General features: G+C 40.9%; 4 protein-coding genes and 1 pseudogene across 7 annotated transcripts; 1 reads left to right on the forward strand and 4 right to left on the reverse strand.

The window, feature by feature from the left end:
• Positions 1-25: 25 nt before the first annotated feature.
• On the forward strand, positions 26-1,583 carry LOC103340228 (uncharacterized; annotated as a pseudogene).
• Positions 1,584-1,876: 293 nt separating this feature from the next.
• On the reverse strand, positions 1,877-2,757 carry LOC103340218 (uncharacterized). The gene has a single exon (XM_008243617.3). It carries the CDS (start codon positions 2,556-2,558, stop codon positions 1,938-1,940), a length of 621 nt encoding a protein of 206 aa, XP_008241839.2. The 5' UTR covers positions 2,559-2,757; the 3' UTR covers positions 1,877-1,937.
• Positions 2,758-4,250: 1,493 nt separating this feature from the next.
• Positions 4,251-5,602, reverse strand: LOC103340203 (zinc/iron-chelating domain protein). Of its 2 annotated transcripts, none has more exons than XM_008243605.3 (4): positions 5,183-5,602; positions 5,008-5,086; positions 4,831-4,888; positions 4,251-4,732 (listed from the first exon to the last, which is right to left on the reverse strand). In XM_008243605.3, the coding sequence occupies exons 1-4, from the start codon at positions 5,423-5,425 to the stop codon at positions 4,630-4,632; spliced, it is 483 nt and encodes a 160-aa protein (XP_008241827.2). In that variant the 5' UTR covers positions 5,426-5,602; the 3' UTR covers positions 4,251-4,629. The 2 variants fall into 2 exon arrangements, with proteins under 2 accessions (XP_008241827.2, XP_008241820.2); XM_008243598.3 differs by having other exon boundaries at positions 4,831-4,918; positions 5,183-5,581.
• Positions 5,603-5,972: 370 nt separating this feature from the next.
• On the reverse strand, positions 5,973-9,290 carry RS2Z33 (arginine/serine-rich zinc knuckle-containing protein 33). 3 transcript variants are annotated; one of them, XM_089043919.1, is made up of 8 exons: positions 9,153-9,168; positions 8,406-8,519; positions 7,970-8,064; positions 7,780-7,819; positions 7,549-7,644; positions 7,073-7,260; positions 6,875-6,961; positions 5,973-6,538 (listed from the first exon to the last, which is right to left on the reverse strand). In XM_089043919.1, exons 4-8 carry the CDS (start codon positions 7,801-7,803, stop codon positions 6,145-6,147), a joined length of 789 nt encoding a protein of 262 aa, XP_088900045.1. In that variant the 5' UTR covers positions 7,804-7,819; positions 7,970-8,064; positions 8,406-8,519; positions 9,153-9,168; the 3' UTR covers positions 5,973-6,144. The 3 variants fall into 3 exon arrangements, with proteins under 3 accessions (XP_088900045.1, XP_008241800.2, XP_008241808.2); XM_008243578.2 differs by lacking the exon at positions 7,970-8,064 and having other exon boundaries at positions 9,153-9,290; XM_008243586.2 differs by having other exon boundaries at positions 7,780-8,064; positions 9,153-9,214.
• A 577-nt stretch (positions 9,291-9,867) lies between these two features.
• On the reverse strand, positions 9,868-13,231 carry LOC103340176 (ABC transporter G family member 20). The gene is given in 3 exon segments (XM_008243567.2): positions 9,868-10,381; positions 10,384-11,160; positions 12,081-13,231. Coding segments are annotated over 3 exon segments (2,163 nt in total). The 5' UTR covers positions 13,099-13,231; the 3' UTR covers positions 9,868-10,013.
• Between the last annotated feature and the right edge of the window lie 560 nt (positions 13,232-13,791).

A 13,791-nucleotide genomic window follows, 5' to 3' on the forward strand; every position in this document is an offset into this window, starting at 1 on the left:
AGTGTTACCAAGGAAGAGGGAACAAGTCCCATGCATACACTCATAGCCTTGAAGCTGGGACACCATGTTTATATCAATCTTCGGACGGAGAAAGTTTATTGCCTTCCTGATGGATACGACATCAGTGACCCGTCATTGGATGACATTAGACATGTCCTGAACCCGAGGTTTACGGAGGAACAAGTTGAGCAGATTGACAAAAACAAGCAATGGTCTAGGGCATTTGATGGTTCTTATTACCTTCCTGGAATGTTGAGGCTCAATAACATGAAGGAGACTGATTTTGTCTATGTCACCATTCAATCATTAACGAGTCACTCCACTAAGAAACTTTTTCCTCATCCCTAAGAATTATCAACATTGCAAATCTCCACTTGTTTATCGGGGAGCTCACGAGAAAGATATGGCATGCAGTGCACGCAACTTCAAAGGACAGGTGCAGGCAGTTATGAAAGCCAGTAAGAAACGGTTTCGAATAGGAGCGCAATCTGACCCTGTTGAATTCATCTCATGGCTGCTTAATACACTGCACGCACATCTTACAAATTCAAAGAAAGATAGCAGCATCATCTATGAGTGCTTTCAGGAGAACTGGAGGTTGTGAAGGAGATTCCTAAGAAAGAAAATGGTGATGATCTGAATACAGATGCTGCCACTGAAAACAACGGCATTCTCAAGGAAACTTACAAAATGCCTTTCTTAATGCTTGGGTTGGATTTGCCCCCACCACCTCTTTCCAAAGATGTGATGGAGAAAAACATAATACCCCAGGTCCGGCTATCCAACATTTTGAAGAAATTTGATGGGGAGACTGTGACTGAAGTAGTCCGACCTCGCATAGCAAGGATGAGGAATCGAGTCACCTGATTACCACAGTATCTTATTATCCACATTCAGCGATTTACCAAGAACAACTTCTTTGTGGAAAAGAATCCGACTTTAGTCGACTTTCGTGGGAAAGACTACATCCCAGTGTCAATCCCCAAAGAGAATGAGAGTTTGCGTTCAAAGTATGATCTGATTGCCAACATTGTTCATGATGGCAAACCTGGTGAAGGTTCATACAGGATATTTGTACAAGGAAAGTCAGAAGAATTATGGCATGAGATGCAGGATCTTCATGTTTCAGAAACTCTTCCCCAAATGTTTGCCCTTTCTGAGACTTATATGCAGATATATGAGCAGCAGCAGTAAACTTGGGACAGTTTCAAGTCCCATGGTTGAGGGATTAGGTGGTTTTTAAGCCTGTTCTGGGAGTCGAGTGGTTTCATACACGAGGAAAACAAACAGGACAAACATTTTGAGTACTGAGGTGGCACATTTGTTGGTCTAGTAGCATCTGCCTGAATTTGTGAGTTCTTTGTTTCCATGGATTCTTTAAGTTCTCTAGAGTGTGTTTAGAAATGGGATTTGGGGCTTGAAAGTCCCATATGATCAAAACTTACCTGTTTAGCAAATTTAAAGAAGGATTTGAGAAATGACAAGGAACTTTGAAGAGGAACTTTGGGAGGCCAAAGTCCCATGACTAAGTTACACTTCAATAGGTGTTATTTACAGTACCGATAGGTTTTATGATCCCCAACTTGCCGACGAAGATTGTGGAGAAGAATTTGGTGAAGTCCCTCATTCTTGGTTTTAATTTGCTATAAATGCCATCCCATGTAATTCATTATGGTAGATTTGAGTTATTGAGTCCAGATATTAGAGATTCTGATGTTTGGTGCGAAGCCAAGGACGGGTGTGAAGCCCCTTGAGTGATTCCAAACCTATCTTTATGTGTTTAATTTTCTGTTTTCATTGTTTTCGCTTCCGCTAAACTACCTAAATCTACAATTCACCCATATCTTACATCAGAATGCGAAACACAAACATTCCATGATCACAAAGATTGTTGCCAAGTCATTGTTCACTAGCTGTTCATTACATGTCTTTCAGTCTTATCGATACAAGCAAGGCCAGTAGCCAAAAAGACTCTCACAAACTCCGATATCCGGCACGTTGTAGGAAGGTGTGATCCTGGTTTCTTGCTCACCCCAGCCATAGGTCTCTGTTTCCCCTCCAAATGCAAGCCAAAGATCATACCAAGGATTAGAGTCACAAGAAGGATGGCCATCTTGAGTGACTTCTTCATGCCTCAAATGGCTTTCATGTTGTTGTTCACTCTGCCTGGGGCCTTCTATCTCCTTCAACTCACTGTCTCCTTCATTGTTGTGAGTTCCATTGCCATGGGAGAAGTAACCATCTCCCCAACACTGACCAAAGGAGCTCTCATATTCTCTGAGCCAGTTTCCACAGCCATAATATGGTAACTCTTCACCCTCATAAGTCTCCTCAGCACGTTCATTCTCATTCCAGAGACTGCTTGCGAAATCGGCCTCATCTGTCCCACATGATGGAGATGTTAAACCATCAAGAAATCCTTCCTGGGAAGAAATGGGGTTGAAGAAAGGACAAGGATACCATATTGCATCTGATGGCTGATGTTCATCATTGTAAGCAATGACATAATTTCTATCATATGGAATGAAGTGGGTTTCTTCGACTCCTTCCTCGTTCATGTTCAAGCTCCAACGCAGGTCAAACCTTGCTCAAAGGTCTCTCTGAAACTTAGCTTAGTCCCAAGTAGACAGGTAATTCTATTCTATTCTAGGAAGGAAGCATTCAGGAGTTGGGACATTCGAGGAAAGGCTAGAGGCTAGAGCTTATATTATGTGGGAAAGGTTGTTTCTGATACAAGAAAAGAAAAGGGAACATGAGCATATTGGTCTCTGAAATCTATCGTAAATGGCCATAACTTTGGTTACTAACTACTAATGCCTTCATGAACCGAATATCTTTTTGTATGAAAAGAAGGCTTTAGAGATTGGCCGGCAGAGCATCTTTATTCGATTCTCATTCTCTGAGAGATGAAGTCACAGCCTCCACTTGTTGAGAAAGCCTTTCTTTTGGTCCATACAATCCCATTAGCTTGCAATGTGGTTGGCAAAATATATTCTCAAGTTTTCACACAACAACAATTCACTGCTGAATTCATCAAATGTAAAACTTCAGCTCATAAATTCTGTTTATGAGGAGATCACTAATGAAGAAAGAAAGAAACTGGTTTGGAATAAATCCCAAATGGTATTTCATTATGGTTTACAATTACACAGCATTTCTGGTTCCACAAGAAATGGAAACTGCACCATGATTTGACAAACTCTTTCGACCCAAAACCAGCTAAATCTCAAACAATATGACTACCTAAATCACAGAGATTAACAACCAGAATCGAAATGCTCGACTAACAGTAAAACATCAAATATCCCGTCAAGACAAAGAAACATTGCCAAGACTTCAAAAATTCTCAAGGGAGGTAGGTGTCTTGATCCCCATCCACAATAACTGGATTGGGTGCACGACGAACAAACCTGACAATCTCTGCAAACCGACGATGACCCCGATGCTTTGGCAAGGCTGGAGATGGCAGAGTCTCGGTTCTTGGCCTCGGGACATCATCCATCAATGATGGGATTGGCACCAAAGGCCCTTCAACGCCATGAACAACACAAGAATCATCAATGTGGAGATTCGGGGCAGTGACAAGAACGTCATTGAAAGAGACCCTTTTGCCATCAGTGCCGAAAACAAGCCTTGTGTTGTGGTGGAGAGCTGGGAGGGTGGTGTTCAGTGGAAGCCTAAGGAGGGACTGGTAAGGCAAGGCCTCCGACGTGTAGATGTGAGCTCGGAGGGTGTTGGCATTGAGGGGTTGCCCTAAGAAGCTGTCATCGGGCGGGATGAAACAGGTGACGGTAGTGTTGGCGGTGGTGGTGAGGTTGTGGGAATGCAAAGCATGAGCAAAGAGTGTGAAGCCGGATGACGAGAGAGAAGTGAACACGGTGTCTGAGCAGAAGGCTTCAATGGTGGGAGTGAGGGCCAAGAAAGCTACAAGGAGAAGTATGGACATGGTTGAAGTTGAGGTTTGTGAGATCATCAACTTTGGCATTTTGGAGAGAGGGAGAGAAAGAGGAGGAGGTGAACAAAGTGTGTGAGGAGAAGTTCTTGAATTTGGATCTGTGGTGGTTATGAATCTTCTTGAAATAACGGTTTTAACAGACTGGTGGTCTTGGACCAAGTTTGAGAGCTTTCCCTGGCTTAGAGGTCATATGTCCACGCAATTTTCTCACGCTCCTACAACTCTGAGCTTAATCTGATAAGTCCGTGTGTTCAATTGTAAATCAAATATGATCAGTATTCGACAGCTGTACAAATTAATTCTAAATCAAGTAGATTAAGCAAACTGAGCTCTTTATGCGAAACCAATCATTTTTAAGATGGTTTTGGTACAAGGTGTTCTAAGGTATGTCCAAGTCCTCAACCTTGTAAACAAAAATGTTGAAAGATTCAAATAAGCACTTTGTGAATTACATTAAATTGTCACTTTGGATAAGCCTATTTCTTGTCTCAGAATCTGCAGATGCCGAAAAACTCTGGCTCTCGAAGTTTCTTCCCCAAGTGGAGATCACTAATCATTGGCCAGTTTGGTGCTCTGAATTGAGTGAGGAATTTGAAGGTCCATCAAAAGTGAATCTTGCCCAAATTTGTTATACCAGTTTGCTGCAAATTTGTCATAATTAGCAATGCATTCATTTAACAACTATTGCTGCTGGAGCTTGAAGTTACTGCGCTGTTGAAGTTAACCAACTCTTTTGAATGAGGACCATAAACAGACTTTATGGTGTCCCTGCAGCTCCTGCAACCAAAAAGATGGAAAATTGAGCCAAATCAAAGAATGAACAAGAAAAACTAAAAGAACCCATCATTCTCAATTGCTTTTAACAGAAAACCAACCTGCAGGCCTCCTTATTGAACTTCTTCTCATTAATCCCATACAGTGATTGAAAAACCTCTGCCTCCACACGACAAAAATAGGGACGATCTGTTAAAGATTTCAAAGTAAAATGAGAAGGCTGCAAATTGAAAACAAAAAGGTGAGCTTTGTAAAACAAGTGAAATGAAATGCCTCACCATTGTAAATTAAGCACTTGCGTGTGCCTTTGTCGAAGTTCACACACCACCCATCTGCACCCACCATGCTTCTGTAAAGCTGAAATATTTCACATAAAACCCAATTCAGAAAACGAAAAAGAAAAACAAACTAATGATATTGAGGATTTTCTCAGAGACATGGTTGGGTGCAGACCTCAATGTCAGTTGGGTTATTGAAGATTTCTTCAGGGGTAGCAAAGGAGGGACCTTTTTCGAGCTTGCAGCAAGCTCCACAACCCTCTATGCACTGCCACGTCTGCTCCCTCCTCTTCGTCCCGAACCCGATACTCGTCGTCAACGGCGGCGGGATTTTGTTTGGCTTTGTCTTGGCCGTCTGACGTGGCCGGCGTGCCTTGCTGACTATGCCAAGACAGGGCAAAGCCACTGCGTTGGACATTTTGTGGATAAGAGTTGGAGGATGGCGGTGGTTTAGGTTTATTCAAATTGTTGCAGAAGGTTTCTTGTAGTGTTCTTATTCCAAGCAAGCAAATAACTAAAATTTAATTTGACCAAGAAATCGAAATTTTTATTTTTTTGGTTATTCCAACCAGTTATGTGTTCCAAACTAATTATTTATTTATTGACCAAAAAAAAATTGTTATTTATTTATCTAATTATTTACTCACTTTCTGGCATTTTTACCTGGCAATTAAATTCAAAACAATCAATTGATTGTGAAATGTAATTAGGGATTATATAGGTGGTCAAATTCTTTAGTGCCAGGTTTGTAGTAACAATAAGGTTTAAATGCTAAAGAAACCCAGTCCCTGTTCCCTGTCCACATACGTTGGCCAATTTAGAATTTAGTTCGTGTTTATGGCCAATTTAGTCCGTGTGTTTTCATAAAGGTAAAGATGGAACGGTGTCATTGTTCTAAACTCAGTTAGTTTAATTTTATTGATATATCTTGAAGAGAAGACTAGTTTCAAAATAGGATAACAAGATTGAACTCCACAAGTTTTTTGTTTTGTTTTTTGTTTTCGGTTTCTTATGTAATATTTAAATAGAACGAGCGAGTCAAATATGCTCATAGATAGAACAAGCAGGGAAAAATTAAATAGTCTATGCATGCTCAAAGTTTTGTCTAAGAGACAACAAATTCTTCTCCAGAACAGCCTAGGGTGACGGACTGCGTCCATCCTCATAATCAACAGGGCTCCTATCGTCCCTTGGACTGGGGCTGCGACCATTAGCTTCGGTAGGGCTCGGGTACTTCCCAACAGTAGGGCTATCCCTTCCAGGGCTACTCGGGCTTCTGCTTTTCCCTCTGGGGCTAACTGGACTTCTACTAATTCCCCTGGGACTGTAGTCTGAGCCATCTCGCTCTGTGCTGAGTCTACCATTTCTGGGAGAAGGGCTACCTCTCCCATGTGGGCTGCCTTCATCAGGTGTAAGGCTGTGCTTCCTCCCCTTTGAGGGCGGTGGACTCTTCCTGTAAGGAGGGCTCAGTGATCTGTCATACCGATCTAGGCTTCGGCTTCTCCCTCTCCTTACTGGGGATCTTGATCGACTGGCAACACACAAAATGATCAAGTTGTTAGAAAAATATTAAGTATAAATCTCAATAGACATCATGCATCTGAATCTAAGTTTGTTCACAACCCTCCACATTAGATCATATGAGGAATACCAATTCAGTTATTCTCTTAAATAAAAGAAACACAATTCTAAACCCCAAGCATGTTACAACTCACTCACTACGCAACAGATAACTACAGTAAACAAATGTTGCTAATGATCTTCATATCAATCAAGTCAAAATTACAAATACATCTAAGAACACATTATATAAGATGATAAAATACATGTGATAACGAAACTCGAAATCAAGAGCATACTCACTGACCTATAGCTGCGGCTTCGGCTGTAACTTGGGCTACGGCTTCTCCCACGGCGAGGTGAACGTGATCCAGGTGAACGACTCCGCCCACGCCTGCAATATAATTTAATTTCTACAATGTCAAAAAAGAATCCCACAGTGCATCCAAAAACAGGAGGGAGGAGGAAACAAGCAATGAAACAAGACTTGAGAAAAAGTGATTACCTTAACTCCTTGGGACTATTTTTGCACTGCCTTTCTATATGACCTCTTTCTCCACAGCGATAGCATTTATTCTTCCAGTCCCCAGCTTTGCAATCACGAGCCCAGTGGCCATCAATACCGCAATTAAAGCAACGACCAGACCCAGGAGTAGGACCTCTTCCCAGATATTCCCGGGAACCACGCGGTCCCTATTCCATATAACACAGAAAGGAGATGTGAGTTTGATGAGAGAATATGAACAGATTAGAAACCTGAGAACAGTAATATAAAGTGACGAGGAAAAGAGGGATTTAGTTTAAATGTCAAGTAAGATTGGGTGAACAGCAGGAATAGCAATCATGAATTGGCACTGTAACACCCCTGTATGTAACCAGGAAACTAGAAGGGGCATTTTAATTCAAAAACTTGGAAGAATCCATAGTATAACATGCACGGGTATTTGAATTAGAAAGGAAAATTCAGCTTGTAGACCTTACCCCCTTTGCAAATTCAACAATAAGACGAGTTCCATCAAACTCCCGACCATCTAAGCTATATCTGGCATCATCAGCATCTCGAGGATCACTAAATTCCTGTTATCAAGAAGTAAGGGCAGAAGACAAAACAGGTGACCCCCATTTTTTGGGTTTTATGATCCATAAGCAGGTTCTGAAGATAACAAAATATAAGCAAAAAGAATAGAAATACCGAGAGTAAGAAAAACTTACAACAAATGCAAACTCTCGCTTCATGTCCACATCTCGTACTCTGCGTAAACGGTTGCCAGAAACAGTAAGGCTATCATTACTTAAGTACTTCAAGTGCATGATACTTCGCCCGTCACAGACGAACTAAACACCAGATTGAGATTGTTGCCATTTGCATAAAAACACGCAATAAGACTACAGAAAGAATCACCAAAGTCTCATATACACTCGGCAAGAATTTCCACCAATTCCACCAAGGCCACCCTCTCACCATAGACCTCCAAGTAAGGCCAAACCCCAGAAAACCTTCAACAAGATTATTCGAGTTAAGAAAACACAACACCTAGGGGCAAAATGCTCCCACACAGAACATGAAAATTTACATTAAACCAAGCACAAAGGCAAGCTTGGCAAGGAACCAAATGTCCCCAACACTTCTGGTGGATGCCCTCACGAGCTGATGTTGTGATTTCAAATATATTGCATGGATAAGTTAGTTTTCAATTAGATTTCAATTCATAAGGTACCTTAACATGACTATTGTGGTTTTGAATATATTGCATAGATGATGAGTTTATCACTCAAAACACATTCTGAAATAACAATTTATCACTCAAAATACATTCTGAAACAACAAAAGCAATTACCTGCCATATCTGCTGAAAAGGCGTTCCAGATCGCGTGAACGGGTGCGTGAAGCCAAACGACCAACATATAGGCGTGTATTGCCATATCGATCATCATAACGAGGCATTTTCAAGCTGCCAAAAAAAATTGTAATTAGCAAGGTAAACACTGAACAAGAAACCTTGCTACAATTCTGTCCCCAAAAAAAAAAAAACTTGCTAAAATTCACAAATCCAGTTAATTGACATGAATAATAGGGAATTGGTAGACACAAAAAAAATAACACTTCCAGTTCCAAAAAACTGAACGTAATTTTTTCAGACCCAACTCATTAGTGGATTTAAAAAAGAAACATACACAGATAAGAGATAATTTGAGAATCCATAAAAATTGCGTGAGGCATAGTAAATTTTGCACACTATCTAAAGCAGAAACTCCTAATCTCGAATAATCAGACAATTAACCGCTCCAAAAACAATCTGAAGAAAAAAGTGCAGAGCGTAAACCAATCAAGTTTCCAGAAACAACTGACAAGCCCTAATTACATTCTTTAATCACCTTAACAAGAAATTATCCAGGATCTACAAATCTCCAGCTCAACATATAAATTCGAAAGCAAATTATCGGATACAGAAACACAAATCTAATTAAAACCCATTGTAAAAATTAAAAAAACTCAAAACTTTATAAACTCACTGAATTGCGAACGAGAAAACCCTTGAAATCCCAAGTATTTAAACAATTGAGTTATTGTTAAAAGCTCGTACCTTGACTGGTAAAAAAGCCCCAAATGTCGATTTAACCCTAACAGCGCTTTCGAAACACAGAGAGATAGACGGATAGATTCTGTCTCTGTTATTTATAGAACGAAGCCGACGGGTTTGACGGCCAGGATACTTTTTTCTTTTATCCAAGGGTTAGGATTTTAGCAGATAAATAGACTGAAAAATTAATCCGGGTTTGGTTTGGTAACATCACCGCCAAATGTCATTATTTATTGCTTCATGGGCCTCATATTAATGGGCCTTGGCCCAATGGACTTTATAGAAGTACTTCCGGCCCAATTTGGACGATTCCTGGCTCGATAGATAACAATTTGGCCACAAAACCAAAATTCTACTTTCACATGGTCAGTAATTTGTTCTGAGTTCACTCGTTTTATTTCCTTTTGTTCTGAGTTGACCCCATATCTAGATGGGCATTGAGCTTGTTAGGTTGTTTTAGAATTATTTCAGGCATCTGTTCTATAGGACTCGGCAGGCATACCACGTCGCTCCTTTGGTCACACACACAAATAAAGGGTTTGGTTGTATTTGAGTCGCAACCAAGCTCATGCTCATTCCACCCCAATGCAAAGAATTCTCTTGATGAATGACGTGGTTCGCTGCCGGACCAAAGAATTTCTCCTTTTATAAAAGCAGTTTCATTTTTTTCTTTTATCTTGGACATGTGACAATCGCTAATTAATCATGGTCCAAGACATCAAAAGTGAAAATCTTTCATAAGCAATGTGTTGCATGTATTACAAAACTACATGGTAATAACTTAAAATTATACACTGAAAATCAATAAAGAAAATAATAATCAGACAGATTACATGACTGTGACACCCCTCACCTCACAAATTACTACCTCCTCTTGTTCTTGCTGCCCAACAACAAAGTAAAATAAAACAGAATCCTAAAGAAGAACCCCCAGGCAACGGTGATCCACAAGCAACTCCATTTACTGAGGTCAGTGATTCCCTGCTGCTTCAGTATATCTGTTCCCGTGGTCACGCACGTGGAGCCGGTGATGTTGACTCCCAAAGTGGTGCTCATGCTCTTGAGCAGCTCCAACTTCATTGCCACGGGGACGGTTCCTAGTGGTGTGTTGTCAAACATCTGGGTCCCTCTCACAAAGCACTTGGTGGGGTCATCAAACTCATTTTGCAAGACACCTTCATATGGGTACTTCACTAGGGAAATGTAGTGGAACCAAATCCAATAGAGTGGATTCTATCTCTACTTATGAAGAACCCACTAAAGAGAAGGAAGTAGGCCAAAATGGCCACCACAACTGTGTAGCCCAACATGACATGGGTCACAATGCCCGAAAGGAATGTGACGAAAGAACCCCCGGCCCAAAACGCAGCGCAAATAGTGAAAAAGAAGAAGAGGAAGCCATGAACACCACCCGCCAGACCCACGGCCCAAAAGGTCGTGGCAGCGAAGGCTAAGGAGAGGAAGAGTAAGGAGGGAATGGAGATTAGAGAGTGAGCAAGAACGTAAGAGGACCGCCGGTAGGCATTGTAGGCAGTTTCTCTCATGAAAATGTAGCGTTCTTGGAGGAAAATTGGAATGGCCTCGGCGCACGTGTAGAATGTGGTGGACATGGCGAAGGCGAAAAAGCCCAACCGCTCTTGGACACCTTTTGGAGAGTTGTCAAGCTTCCAAAACATAGTGGCTAAAATAAGTCCGGTCACGAGAACTGCACCTAGGCGAATGCCAAAGAGCTCCGGCATTCGTCTTGAGTTTGTGAGGGAGCGTTTGGAGATGACTGCTATTTCAATCCAACATGGATTGGCAAATGTGGGGACTGAGGAGGAGAGGCTTGGGTCATTTGGTGCACCGGAGACTAGTTTGCCTCTTGAAATGCTTGCACTTATTGCATCCTTGAGGGAAAGCTTTGGCTTGGTGATGGAGTTGATCAAGTTGTTTGGATCTGCCTCTTGTCTTTGTTGATTTTTGTTGAGCTGCCAGGACTCGTTGAATTCCACCAAGCTCTTTGTTCCGCCTGTTGAAATATCCAATTTTAAAAATAGTATCATCACTAAATTTATGTACAAATGATCATGTGACATGTCACAGTGTTTAGTTTTATTCAATTTATGTCCATTTTATACATGGTTTATTTCTAGTCGACAAAATACGATTGGCCCACGTATTCAATTTGCAAAATTTGGTGAACAAATTTAACATAGATTTGCTATATGTTTCTTCTGACCATCACCAAAGTCATTTTATTGGATATAACTTAGGTTTCTTCATATGTTAAACTTTTCTTAATCCAATTAGAAACTTCTCTTAATGCATCATAAATTAAAGACTCATAGTCCTAGTTGGTTGCAGCAAAATTCAAAGTCAATAGTAATTAGACCAAAATTTGTGGCATTTTAATTCTCTAATTAGTTTAAGGGTTGGCTTGCCATGGAAGAGTGATGGTGACCTGTGTCTCCTATAATCTATGTTCTACACGCTTCCATTTCTTCACGAAAACTCCATTCTACAAAATGGCATGATGTATTTTGTGCAACTTTTCTAGCTAATTAGTGTTTGTTTAACTCACCTTTTCTTTTTATAATTAGTAACAAAATATATCTCTACATATCCCCCGACAATAGGCAAGGGTGTTATATCTCTTCATGTCACCTATCAGAGGAAGAGAGAGCAATGAAACGAGAATAGAGAAGTATTCCTCCTACTGTTATAGGCTGGTTGTATGGGATAATGGGAGTTCGTATCTACTGTGGACTAACTGTATGCCATGGTTATTTTTGGTAGGCAAGAAATATACTAATGGAAAAAAAAGTAATCTATGGGTAATTCAATTTATGCCCATTCCAAACATTAATTATTTCGACTAGATAAAATACTACTCATGTGTGTGTTATCATGTTATTTAGTGAACAAAATTAGCAAAGTCGAAATAGTGACCTGGGGTTTCCTCCAATTCTCGAATGAGGTCGAGAGCAAACTCAGTTCGGTTCTCAGTTTCGGGAATCGGATGTCCAAACTCCCTGAAAAACACTGGAAGATTCGCCGGCGAGCCACCATACACAGTCTGTCCATGAGAAAGAAATATCAAACGATCCAACAAGCTCAAAATCCTGTAACTGGGTTGGTGAATGGACATGACCACAATGCTCCCACTCTGAGCTATTCTCTGCAAAACCTTCACCACCATGAAAGCACTCGTCGAGTCAAGCCCTGAAGTTGGTTCATCAAGAAACAGAACAATGGGGTCGTGAATTATGTCAATTCCAATAGAAACTCTCCTTCTTTCGCCTCCAGAGACGCCTCTGTGGCCCTCATCGCCGATCACAGTAGTGGCAGCGTTTCGAAGGCCTAGTTGGTCGATCAAAGCCTGAACCCTAGCTTTCTTCTTGGACTTCGATAAGCTGCGAGGAAGCCTAAATTCAGCTGAGAACATAAGAGTCTCTTCAACTGTAAGCATTGGGAACAAAAGATCGTCTTGCATGACATAAGCTGATATCACTTTCAAGAGCCTTGAGTCTAAGGCCTCTCCGTTTAATGTGATCGAGCCTTTCAAGCTGTCCTTGGAGATTCGATCGGCTAAAGCATCGATCAGCGTTGATTTTCCGGACCCACTTGCCCCTAGAACCGCCATGAGCTCGCCTTCCCTAGCCTCCCCAGAGATGCCATTTAGTAAAACTTTGGTGTTGGCTTTGCTGACCTCTGCCGTAGTGGAGTTAGCACCGAAACACGAGGGTGTTAAGTTCACCTTGCGTCGGACTTTGACGCTATATGTAAGATTGGTGAATGAGAGGACAAAAGGGTAGGAGGAGGGAGGGACAGAGCTGCAAGGAAAGCCTAACTCAAGAATATGATGATCATGATCAGGGCTTTGTGCATCTCCAACCGACTTGAGAAGCTCCCCAAGTGTAGGGTTTACGCCACGGCGGATTCTAGGGCTAAACTCCTTGAGCTCCATTTTTGGGTGGGTTTGCTAACTAGTTAGAGAACACTTTGAGAGTAAAGATTTATAGGTGGTGGCATTTTGATGGTCATTGTGTTTGGTGGATTTAAGTGTCCAACCGTTGCTTGCGTGAAAGCTTGCTTTAGTTGGTCAGAAGAGAAGAGGAGAGAGAGGAGAGTTGTGCTTTATACAGCTTTCTTTCTAGCTCTACACTTCTTACCAAGTCCAAGGGGGCTTTTGGAACTATGTGTAACTATTGCATTTCTACAATTTTTGTGCTAAAATGCCAACTACCACCCCAAGATTTTATGTACTTTCTTAAACCTCATAAATAAAACTAGATTTTGATGGATAGATAATTATGAAAATGAACATTCGGACATTAAAATTGAGTTTTTAAGTATTCACTATACTAAATGCTTCAAAAGTATCAACCAAGCTAAATTAATATATATATCTCTGTGTGTGTGTGATGTAACTATGGAATTTGGGATTTTCATGGCAACTGAAGAGTTGCATACGATAACATCATTATCAAGGGTCTGTTTGAAAGCGCTTCTGTATATGAAATGTTTTTGCATAGTATTGTTTTTACTGGTAATACTTTTGTTTGAAGCACATGAAAGGTTTTAATTGAAACTCAAAGTGCTCACATACTCATTGTGCAAATGTTTCTTAAGGAGGCACTATAAAGGCTTTTTTAGAAAT

The sequence above is a fragment of the Prunus mume genome, linkage group LG1 (genome assembly GCF_029339155.1).
Source record: "Prunus mume cultivar Tortuosa linkage group LG1, ASM2933915v1, whole genome shotgun sequence".
Classification (NCBI taxonomy): Eukaryota; Viridiplantae; Streptophyta; class Magnoliopsida; order Rosales; family Rosaceae; genus Prunus; species Prunus mume.